The 12248-nt window shown below is 48.7% G+C and overlaps 1 protein-coding gene and 1 pseudogene across 2 annotated transcripts in view; both read right to left on the bottom strand.

Moving 5' to 3' along the window:
• TEAD4 (TEA domain transcription factor 4) overlaps positions 1–7742 on the bottom strand; it is a 65577-nt gene extending 57835 nt beyond the window's left edge. For both annotated transcript variants that reach the window (XM_054577207.1, XM_054577206.1), the window contains exon 1: positions 7604–7742. In XM_054577207.1, the coding sequence (XP_054433182.1) occupies positions 7604–7655 (52 nt within the window). In that variant the 5' untranslated portion in view covers positions 7656–7742. The remainder of the gene's footprint in view (positions 1–7603) is intronic.
• Positions 7743–11620: 3878 nt separating this feature from the next.
• On the bottom strand, positions 11621–12101 carry LOC129073439 (40S ribosomal protein S10-like; annotated as a pseudogene).
• Positions 12102–12248: the final 147 nt, after the last annotated feature.

Genomic DNA, 12248 nt, shown 5'->3' with positions numbered 1-12248 from the left:
AACACGCCTGTTGAAGAACTGGGACTTCTCTTGTCAGCAGGGTGCTGTCATTTCTCACTTCCAGAAGGCCTTCTCTGCAGTAAAAGCGGGTCAAGTCCATCTGATATGAAGTCAATTTCATTATGTAGAACTTCTGGGAACAGGTAGAGTAGAACAGTAATACCACAAGACCACTCTGCAATTGGGTTTTCCCAAGCATATCACCAGCCTCTCCTTCTTATAAACTTTAGCTTATTCAGGGTTTAACAACCATCTAAAGTCACTTATTTGATAAACACTTATACAGTGATTAGTATAGGCCAGGCAAAACACTAAGCACTTAATAAACAGCGATGAGTTTAATCTTCACATCAACAACATGAGGTTGGTTCCATTAGTATTATCACCCCCATTTCGCAGAAGGGAAAATAAGACACACTGAATTAGAAAATTTGCACAAGGTGGCAGAAAAGGGATTCAAACCCAAGCAGGCTGGTTATAAAGCTATCCTGTCCAAACCGGAGCCACTACCAACATGTAGCTACTGAGCACTTGAAAAGTGACTAGTCCAAACTGAGATGCATTGTTAAGTGTAAAAGAATATATTTGGCCCTGACTGGTGTGGCTCAGTGGGTTGGGCGTCATCGCTCGGACCAAAAAGTCACCAGTTCGAGTCTCTGTGGGGGCACATGCCTGGGTTATACAGGTCAGGTCGCCAGTTGGGGGCATGCGAGAAGCAACTGACCCATATTTCTCACCCACATTGATGTTTCTCTCCCTCCCTTCCCCACTTTCTATAATTAAAGTCTTTTAAAAAGAGAGAGAGAATACATGCTAGATTTCTAACACTTTGTATAAAAAATTGTAAACTATCCCAGTTGTTTTGTAACATATTGATTACATGTTTAAACAATATTTTAGACATAGTTTAATAAAATATACTATTAAATTTCACTTATCACTTTCTAAGTTCTTAAATGTGGCCTCTAGATGACTTAAAATTACATACCTGGCTTACATCGTATCTCCATTGGACAGCAGCCACTACTCCACACTGCGCTCACCGCCCCTGCCGCACCTCAGGGGGGCAGCCTGCCCCTAACACCCATTCATTCCGCTGGTACAAAGATGCTACGGAGTCCTACCCAGGTGGCTCGGCTGCAGGTTTGATTCCCAGTTAGGGCCCATGCCTAGGTTGCAGGTTCAATCCCCAGTCAGTGTGTATATGAGAGGCAACGGATGGATGGTTCTCTCTTTCTCCTCTCCACCCCCCCGCCCCCCTTCTCTCTTTCTAAAATCAATGAACATATCCTCAGGTGAGGATTTTTTTAAAAAAGTGACAGGGAACCAGGCAGTAACCCCGACATTTCCTCTTTGTGTCTCCTCCAACTGCTCGTCCAGCCCACATCTCTCAGCCTTGTCTCCAGCAGGAATCCCAGAATGTCAAAGTAAGAAAACATCTCCCGTGTCACTGAGTACAATCCCCACCGGCTGTATGTGAAGAAACGGAGGCGCAGGACCAGCTGGAGGAAACAGAGGCCCTAGAAGTAACCTGGTTCAATTTCCCACCAATGCAGAGATGTCCTCCAAACCACTCCTAACAAGTCCTACGTCATGGAGTTCTATGCAGTTCTCTGTGGTACTATATAAGTGAAACTGACTTCAGAGCAGATGGACCTAACTTACTATTGCTGCAAAAAGGGCCTACCCTCTGGCAGTGCACCCTGAATAACAGCACCCTGATGACAGGACAGGTTCCAACCCTCCTCTGCCCTCTGCGAAGACACTCACAATACGGGCACGCTCAATACTTAGCTCATCAGGGCGTTTCCACCCTCCAAAACCAGACGTGACTCCCAAAGTGGCCTGAGCATCACAGAGCTCCGTGGACTAAGGCTTGATGCAGACCCCGCCACACCACTGGGCGCACACACAGGCTCAGGGTGTCGTGGGCGGTGCAGGGAGTCAGATCGACCTGGGTTCACACTCCAGCCCCAGCATTAATCTCCCTGTAACTTTCTTCCCCTTCTGTACCGTAGAAATTAAAAAACAAAACAAACAAAAAGGAAACCCTATCTCACAGAACTGCTATAAAGATTAAAGAAGCCCTGGCCAGTGTGGCTCAGTTAATTGGAGCATCATCCTGTAACTGAAAGGTTGTTGGTTCGATGACCAGCCCGGGCATGTATGGAAGGCAACCAATTAATGTTTCTCTCTGGCATTGATGTTTCTCTCTCTCCCTTCCTCTCTAAAAGCAATGAAAAAATCTCCTCAGGTGAAGATTAAACAAAAAAATATTAAGGAATATGACATAGGCAAAAATGTCTAGAACAACACCTGGTAGCTAGTAGGCACCTCATAAATGCTCATTTCCCTTCCCCTTCCTTTGTCAAACAAAAAGCCCATGTATTTCATCCCCCGCCAGAACTGACAGTCAATTCCTATTCTATACTTATATAATTGATGTTTTGAACTTAAATGCAGGATTTTACACTTAAATCGATTAGATTCCATTTTGAAGAAAAGTATATGTATTCAACATAGCTAGATATCAAGTAATTTTTAATGGCTAAAAATGGAAAACAATTTTTTAAAGTCCTGTAGGGTATAGTTGAATAAATTAAGGTGCATTCATATAATGTAATCCTATTCCGACCCTTACAATTGTGGTTTTAAATTATTTTTTATGACATGAGATATTATTATGTAGTACCCAGTAGGGAAAAAAACAGGACATGTAATTGCAATCATGTTAAAATGCATGGTTTTGCATGAATATAAGTCTGGAGGGATATACACCAAAATACTAACTGTGCTCATCACCAAGTTGTGATACTATGTACCATTTTGTTACTTCTTTAATTTATTAAAAAAAAAGAATATGTTCTGTGAGGTAGGGTTTCCTTTTGTTTGTTTTGTTTTTTAATTTCTACGGTACAGAAGGGGAAGAAAGTTACAGGGAGATTAATGCTGGGGCTGGAGTGTGAACCCAGGTCGATCTGACTCTGCACCGCCCACGACACCCTGAGCCTGTGTGTGCGCCCAGTGGTGTGGCGGGGTCTGCATCAAGGACAGCCTTAGTCCACGGAGCTCTGTGGGCTTGTATAATTTTTAACAAAATTTTATTTCATATTTTTGCTTAATCTTTGCATTCTAGTCAATTAAGATGATTTCAAATCATGATTCTGTCATCTCATATGCTTGCTGTCCTAAACACCTACAGAATCAATAAAGTACAAAGCCAGAGAGATCCCTGCGGGCGTATCACTGGACTCCACCCCCAGGGTGAGCGCAGTCGGGACTCAGGGTAGTCTTTCAACCAGATGCAAACCCATGACTGCTGCATCAGCCAGATCATATTTACTTCTCTCCAACTCAAGAAAATCATTAGACTCCAAGTTCTTACTGAACATTCCTCCACCCAAACTGGATTATCTTCCAAAACTTGATAGAGTGAACACCCGTTGGCTACTAATTATCTCAACTTCACTTTGAAGTCCCCTTAGATTGTGTGCTGAAGTATCTGACCTGGAATTTGGGGGATCAACATGAAGCTTACCAGCCTACCATTTCCAGGATCTCCGTCTTGCCACACTGAAGAAATAAATCAGGACAGCATTTGTTATTTTGCCAGCTTTACCTTCTCTTAGACCCTAGAATGAATCTGTGGTCACTCCTACAGTTTCTCTCAGGATTCCAAAACCTGACCTGTAAAAAGTCTGGCAACCTGAACTCAAAAAAAGCTACTCAGTGTGGTCTGACTCTCTTTTCTCCCACAACCCTCCTGACCCTCTCACAAAGTCTATTCTACCCCCACAAAGGCGGCCAGATAAGAGCGCTCTGCCTCCCAGAACATTCCACCACCTGCTTCAAGCAGGAATCTTCCCCTCCCTGTCCTGTGTCTTCTTGCTCTGCTTGTGGCAAAAAACAAAACAAAACAAAAAAACAAACAAAAAAACCGAACAACAACAACAACAACAAAACTCTTTCATGTTGTCCAGGCCTGTGCCTCTCCACCCAGAGCTCTGCCCACTGCACAGATCGCCTCCCCAGTCAACTATTACCCAAGGCTCAACGCCAAGATGGAGATCATCCAGGAAGAAACAAAACTAGCCTTTTATCCGGGCCAGGACGATTCGCAAAGACATCTTAGGGGGCTTGAAGGAAAGGGAGAGACCTGGTCTGGCAGGGGTGAGCTGGGCAGCAGGGGAGAGTGGCAGGTACCACACACAATGCCTTTGCTAGTAAAACACAAAGCGGAAGGCTCAGCCAAATAATGGGCTCTGAGCAGCTCAGGTTTCACTGAGCTAACAGCCCCCTTCAGAGGAGAGGCCCACCCTATGTGTCATCAGCCCCTCCCCGGTGCCCTTTGCACTGCCCCCAACACGCAGCCCTTCCTATCGGCCGGATATGCAATCCCATCCCCCAGGAGGGTTACCCTGCCTTAGCACAGCTCCCATTTCCTGTCCCTGGTGACTCCTCTGAAGTCTATTGTTCCCATGAAGTTTGGGTCAAAGGAAGCTGAGTCCCCACCCATGGGGGCCCGCCTACCCTCAGCACCACCACCAAGCTGCCCACAGGGAGCCAGGCCTACCCTCCTGCCTTTCCACGAGCCTGCCAGTATTAAAGGCAGGAGGTGTGAGCACAGATCTTAGGGACTGGAGTTCCAGTGGAAATGTTCCCAAAGATCCAGCCGCTACCAGCTGAGGGCTCCAGAACTATATCACAGAGGAAGTAATTAGAATCTCCCCAATATCTAAATGGAAAAGCCCAAAAGCAAGGAGAGAACTGTCATTTCAGAAGCGGTCAAGGCAAAGCTGGAAGTAAAACATACGATTTGGAGACTGTGCTACCCAGGGACAAAGCCCTGCCCCCACCTCCACCTGGGCCCCTAAGCGGTTAAACCCCTGCGGGAGGGACGGGAGACTGGAGAGCAGCTGTTCAGCTCCAATTTCAGAGCTTTAAAGGGAGCTCTCCTCCCAACCCCAGCCAAGAAAGGGTCATGGGGGGCAAAGGAAGACGGGCAAGGTAGAGCCACCCTTACAAGCCCTGAATTTCCCACTGCCCCCAGACTGACCTCAACTACAGGAAAAGCAGCAAAATGGAGACTCAGGTCTCTCACCTCACCTCCCACCCCCCACCCCCCACCCCCGGAGAGGAGAGAAGCCACAGATTAGGCAACAGGTATTGCTCTGTGACAGTCACCCACACAAGACTCCAGCATGGAAACCACAGGAGGCTGCGACATCTGCATCCCAGGTCTTGAAAGATAGAGACCCTTCTCTGCCTGGCCCGAGTAATGTATACACCAGCAAGGAGAAGGGAGGGTGGCTTTTAAAGACCTCCTAAGGCGTCCTTCTGGAATTGGCATTCTCAGATTCCACAGTTCTATGCTTTTTGCTGGTAGAGAGGGGAATATTTCTGCCTAACAACCTTATCTGAGCCACAGGATGACAGAAATTGCCCAAGTAAAACTGTTCTGGCCGCCATTCCTGTTAGATGGAAGTGACTAGGGGGTCTGAGTTTTGGGATCCACAGAGCAGGAGAAAGAATGCAGAGTGAAAACACTGCATTCTACTCCCAGGTCTGCAACTCACTGGTTGTGAGACCTTAAGCAAGTTATTGTCCCTTCAGGGGCCTCAAATTTCCCACCTTTAATATGAGGGAGTTACATGGTAACATTAGAGTGTCCATTAACGTTCTGCAAGTTCACTCTGGAGTAAAGGCAAAACTGGAATTAAAACTTAGGAGTTGGAGGCCCTGTGTGCTTCCGTGACAAAGCCCTGCCTCCCACCTTCACCTGGTTCACTAGCTACCCTGGTTTCTAAGGATGAAGAACATGCTTCAGGGTTTGGCCTATAGTAAATGTTCAATTCACGTTTGCTAAATAAACATGAATGAACAGGGCAGGGTTTATCAAACGGTGTTCTGAGAAGTCCCCAGGAAAAAGAGGTTCCATGCTGAAATAAGCTCAGGGAACACTAGCTACCGAGGCCCTGGGCTGTGTCATGCACTATGTTACATGCTTTGCAAACGTCGAAATTTCCCAACAAACTTTCTGGATAGATATCAACTAACCCCCTCTCATATTACTCATCAGGAAACACCCTGAGAGCCTCAAAGGTAGTAAGTAGCAGTCAGGATTTGTACCTAGATATGTCTGACCCCAAAGCTGTACCCTTTCCACTCCATCAATGCTGCCTTTAGACCAGACACCCTGGAAGCCCCAGCCCCACACCTGGCCTACGCAAGTGAGAGTGAGGACGGTCCCACCAGAACATATGCATCCTCAGGACGCATGGAGGAGCAAGCAGTGACCAGAGTCCTCACCCCAATGAGAGTGTCTTGGTCCTTCCTTCCAAGAAACGCTAAACATTATGCCCACATCATCACATTGTGGAAACGCAGAACTCCGAGGTCAGGTCTGTCTCTGGACCCCCACCCCCACTGGCTATGTCACCTCTGAGAACCTGGTCATTTTGGCTCTCTTCCCTACCCTGTTCACTCCTTGAAAATGCTTCAGATAGTAAAACCCCAAATGGAGGGAAAACAGAAAGCAAAGCAGAAATGAAGAGATGGGGAAACTGAGACACCCAGTGAGGGTCTCCCCACTGGTCAACCAGCAAATCACAGGCAGCCCTTCCCTCCCAGGCGGGCACTGTAGCATTTATGACATGTGCTAGTCATTCCCCTTGCCACAGGAAAGTATAGAACGGTCTAGCAAGTTGTAAAGATGGAACGATTCATCCATTTGACTGCAGGGGCAGCTCTAAGGAGAGTTGGACCAGTATAAAGTAGTTCTGGCTGGGATACATGAATTCTTCTTTGTCCTTGGGGCCAACTTTAAAAGTGCCGTCTGCACAAGTCTCAAGGTTCAAATGTTCTCCTCTTTCGGGGGTGGGGAGGGTCCACCTCCATAATCATCATCCTCAACTATAATTATCAATAACCCGTCCCATCAAGAAACCACAAAGATCTCAGATTTCTTTACCCTTCTACCAGCTTGTTCTCTAAACTGTTTCAGGCAAGAACAGAACCCACTCTCCCTCAGAAAGACAGCTTTCAGTCCAGCTCTGCCCAGTCGATAACCAATGGAGCCTGGGTGCCACAAGCTCCAACAACGAGTTAAATTATCCCTGCACACATACAACCGGAGACACTGTCTCTGGCCCAGTTATGCAGGGCGGAAGAACAGTCCTGCCCCAAACCAACATCCTCAAGAAAAATACACACTTAAAGATGCACAAATAGACAGACAGACAGCACTCTTCTCAAGTGGAACCATACTCAAACAAATACACCTACTGGAAGCCAAGGTGAGTCATATGTGAACAGATACCACCCTCACATACACCCAAAACTAATGAGATAGGACAGTCACACTACCTCACAGAGAGTTCATCGGAAACCCACTTGGTCTGACCAGAACTCCCTTTACACACCTGTGCACAGAGGGCGTGTTCCTGGGAAATGTCTGCTTCGAGGTTTGGGAGTTCTGCTCCCTAGATCCACGAATCCCCATCATGGAAACATCAGGCTTCACAGCCCTGGAGACCAAGGACTTCGGTACGGGCCCCCAACGCTCTAGCAAAGCCACAGCATTTAAAACAACCAACACACCTACCTCCAGGACTATCTTGCAAGCGCAAAAAGGGCCAAGCAGGATAAAGAGGCATGGATGCTAGGTCTCTTCCATCGCCGGGGTTCTTGGTTCTACCTGAGGTCCTTTCAGCTCTCCAAACTCCCTTTTGCCCACGTGCCTCGTGTCCCACCCCGACCCTTGCGGTCTGCAGAGCCTCCACGTGCCCGGCCCTCTTCCTAGTCCATCCGGGTCAGAGCTCCTCACGCGCCCGCCCCCACCCCCCATCCCTCACCCCCCCTACCAATGCCTGCCGCTGGCTTAGAGCTAACGCCTCCCCGCGCCTCCCCGCACCTCCCCGCGCCGTTGCCTTACCGGTACCAGAGTGCGGGAAGGTGCGGTGGCTGGGCTAAGCTAGTTATGTGAGTCTGTTCCGCGCGCTATCTCTTGAAGCCGCAGCTCCGCTGAGTTCCCGGACGCCCGGAGCAGGCTCTGCAGGGACGCCCTGGGTCAGCGCGCGGAGACCCGGCTCCCGCTCGGAGGTCGACCAGCGCGCGGGGCGGGGAGGAAGGCGGGGCAGCGAACCCAGCCTACCCAGCTCCCGGAGCCTAGTTCGCTGCCACCCCGTCCGACTCGCGGAGCGGCGCACAGAGGGAGGAGTTTTCCCAGAACGGGACTGCCGGGAAAACACGGGAGATCCCTATTCCTGGAGCGGTGAGTCAACGGCCAAAGGAAGGGAGCCGGGGAAGCTGGCCGGCGCAGGGGGCGGAGGCAACAGGAGAGGGGTCGGGAAGCCACGGAGGGAGCGGGGTCTAAGAGGGAGATGAGTCCGGAGAGCGGCCGGAGCCTGAGGTCCAGGGCGGGAAGGGGCGAGGCCGACAGAAAGGAGCGAGCAGAGCACGCGGCGGGGGCGCGCGGCGGGCCAGGCACTCACCTGGGGTACCAGGCGGCTGGCGCTGGAGCCGGAGCTGCGGACCCTCCCGCCCCCGGCCTGGAGTTTGAAAGGAGGGAGCCTGGAATGTGCGGAATGAGGGCTGGTATGAGATGCGCGCAGCTGAAGGAGGGAGCGGAGGGAGTGGCGGCCCCGCCACCGGCCCCTCGGGGTGGAGACTGGGAAGCGGGCCGACGGGGGAGGGGGATGCCGGGCGGGGCGGGGCCAGCGCGGGAGGGAGCCGGGCGGGGGAGGGGCGGCGGGAGCGGAGCTCCGCGGCGCTGACCCCCAACTTTGACCTCACTTTCGGGATCCGGCCTCAGCGGTTCCCCGCACACAAACTTTCCCTTTGATCTCTCGTCCGTACTTTTCCTCTGCCCCAAACTCCGGGTTCCTGCCCCACCGGGCGGAGTCTCAGACTCTGGTTCCCGGGAGCTGAAAACCTTCCTCTTAGTCAGGGTTAAGGGGTGGGTGTCTTGTTGGTGACGCGGCTCCGGCTTCGCACCTCGCCACCCTCCGCGTCCCTGGCTGCGGACGGACGTCCCGGCGCACAAGTCCGCGGAAGGCTGGAGAAGCGGGGGGCGCCCGGCGCGCTGGAAGGGCTGCTCCCTCTCAGCGGCTCCTATCAAGGGGCCTTCGCTCCAGGGAACCAGGAAGCAGGAACTGCGCGCTCTGGTCCCAGATCCTCTGCCAGTGTCCTAACTCGTGCCCTCCCGGCATTAGTCCTCAGCCTTTCTCTTCTGTCACTTGCTGATCTGCAGAGCTGTCAGTACAGAGTACACACAAGGGAATGGAGTAACTCAATAAGTATCCAACAGGTATGATGTGTCCACCTGGTTGCTGTGAAAACAATGATGAAGGGTAAGACCTCAGCACTTGCCTTTAAAAAGCTCATCACTTAGCTGGGAAGACTATACACAGAGGACCGTTGCCATAAAGTGGGGTCTGGGATTTAAACAAACACACCAGAAGAATTTAGTATCTTGAGGGGAGAGAGGTCCTGGGAACTCACTGGGCACCCATTTAGAAGTCTTCAGAACACACTGGCTTAAAGCAGTGTGTTATCAAATACCTTTGTCATCCACTTTGTTGGGAGGTTGAAACCAGAGGACTTTTGGCTTTTTCCAAAAATCAAATCCAACCTCTGTGGACTGTTAGCACTTAACCTTGGATTGCAATGGTCGTCCAGATCTTATCTCCCTCACCAATCAGAAACTTCCTTGAAGACTGAGTAAATATCTGATTTATCTTTCACCCAGTATCATCTTGATGTCTGGGATAGATAAGTGCATTAAAAATATTGAAAAAATGAAAAATGCTACCACAGAGGATATTGGAGAGAAAGTGATGTAAATGCCGAAGTTGTTTCTGAGAGGTATTCCAAAGATACCTTGAGCAATGACAGCATCACTGAAGGAAGTGTCCAATCTCATAAGGAGAAGACTGAAGGCAGCAGCTCCTGTTTGCATATATAAATTCTGGTATGCTTGTTAAACAGTGAGTCACACCAGACCTGGTCACACCTCATACACACGAACAGATTACAGTACAGGACAGAATATAGGCACGAGCCCTTTAATATAATAATCATTTGTTGAGTGTCTGTTTACTGAGCACCATGCTAAGTACAGGGGTAGGTCCCTGGCCTACCCTCAAGAAGTTCACAATCTAGGTGGGAAGAGGAGACAATTATACCAAAATCAAGAATAATGAAATTCAAGTTACAGGGGGGACATACAGTCTAGCTCTTGACAGATAAATGAGAGTTTGCCAAATTATGACCGGAATACCTACAAAGGTATGGTATAGAAAGGGGTGGTAAGAAGAAGTCTTGTGAACTAATGTGGCTGGAGACTAGGAGCTGGGGAGAATAGATTACAGTAAGTGGGTTCCAGGGTGTAAAGACCTTTGGATCCCACACTGAAGAGTTTGGGTACCTTTAGACACAGGTGGGGCATAATCAGTACCTACATCAGATGGACCCTTCTGAGGCTGGATTGGAAAGTCAGGTGCCCTATAGTCAGGCAGTGGTCCTGAGATTGAGGATGTGGGAAGGGGTTAGGAATTAGCCCAGAAGCAAAATCAACAAGAACTGGTGACTAGGTGGGCTGTGAGGGTGAGAGAGGAAACAAAAATCACTAAATTTGATAACTGAACAAATGGTACTATTAACTGAGATAATTCAAACAAAAGGAGGAATAGGTTGAGTTGGTAGGTGGGTCTAGCCAGGGTCAGAGGATTGAGAGGAAACAAGACAGAGTCCAGGGTGGAGACAGAACAGCCTTTCAGTGTCACTTTAGCATGGACTACTGAGAGGAAATTTGGAGATCAGACTGGCGTATTCCCTCCAAATGTTAACTATCCAAGTCCACAAATGATCCCAGCCGGAGTATGTGACCTCAGGACTTCACCCTCCTGGTCCGTGTCCTCAGTGGCTTCTGGAGAGCTATGTGCTTTCAGAAATGTCATGTTCCCAAGCTGATGAAGTCCCTCTGGGTAAAGACTGATTTTATACACATGTCCTGCCCTTACCAGGGGCATGTAATTTTATTTAAGGGACAGAACTCTTGTTGATTGATCCTGAGGAATGAATCTTTTGGTGGAAATATTTCATCTGTCTGGATCCAGGTAGAAGAGATGCAGATGCATATAGCTCCCATACAGTCACATGATACAACCCACAACTGCCCTCACTTCCTAGCAATCCAGACTGCTCTGCCTAGTCCTGCAGAAGGGTTGTCCCTCAGGCTTGCACTGAGTGGTGCAGAAAGAGGCGGGTGTGGTCTGAGCCCGTCCTGATGTGGAGAGGGTATTTGTATTGTCTATACTACAAAACCAAAATAAAAAGTCATATTCATTACTTTTACCATGTGTGGTATAATTTCCATTCCTTTAATAAATTTTGTTTTTCCAGCTTCTATGGTTATAAACAAATTATCCATATGCTGCTGTGTTAATCAAATTCAACCACATCTATGTGATGAAATTCTTTACAGCTACTAATAAGATGTTTTTTAATAAATCAAACATTCATGCTATAATAAATGGGAAAGCGGGTTTTATTTATTTTTGTACTATTATTTCAATTTTCTGACCACAAGTTTATTCAACACAAAATAATTTCTCCAATTTTACTGAGGTGGTTGACCAGGTCCACGACCAAATCCACCTCTGAGCTGGAATTTGGTTGCTGATCCAGTCCTGGCCTCGGCTTTCTTGTCCACACCAGGGGGACAGAGCTCTTTCTGTAGGTGTCTCTGTCAGCTTCCCCTTGTGTGAGTCTTGCAGGTCACTTGCTCTCCAGACCTGTGGGCCTTGGCCTGCCAGCCTCAGGGCAGCCACAGCGCACAATCTTAGGGGGCAGGGAGAGGTAGACACAGAGATACTGGATGCCCTCGTTGGTAAGGTACCAGTAGAAATGCCTCCAGGTAAACTGTTCCATCACATAGCCTCGTGGTTTGAGAGACTAGCCTTCATGATGTGAAGATTAGGCACATTCTTGTCTGCCAGCTCGAGGTATTTAGCCATGTGCACATCCTTCTTGGCTACCATCACTCCCTCCTTAAAAAAAAGTTCATTAATGGCAATCTGCTTCTTGGGCATCGACATCATGGTGGCTGCTGCTGCGTCTGGGGCCAGAGCGGGAAAGGAAAGGGGGAAAGTGAATTTTAAAAACAGCATATGTAGGATTATCCTGCTTTTGAAAAATAAGTTGAAAAAAATTTTTTTAACTTTTATTTATTCATTTCTAGAGATGGG

This window comes from Pteronotus mesoamericanus, unplaced genomic scaffold, assembly GCF_021234165.1.
Source record: "Pteronotus mesoamericanus isolate MK-2021 breed Mesoamerican mustached bat unplaced genomic scaffold, CSHL_Meso_final contig_41, whole genome shotgun sequence".
NCBI lineage: Eukaryota > Metazoa > Chordata > Mammalia > Chiroptera > Mormoopidae > Pteronotus > Pteronotus mesoamericanus.
This window is presented reverse-complemented; position numbering and strand designations above follow the sequence as displayed.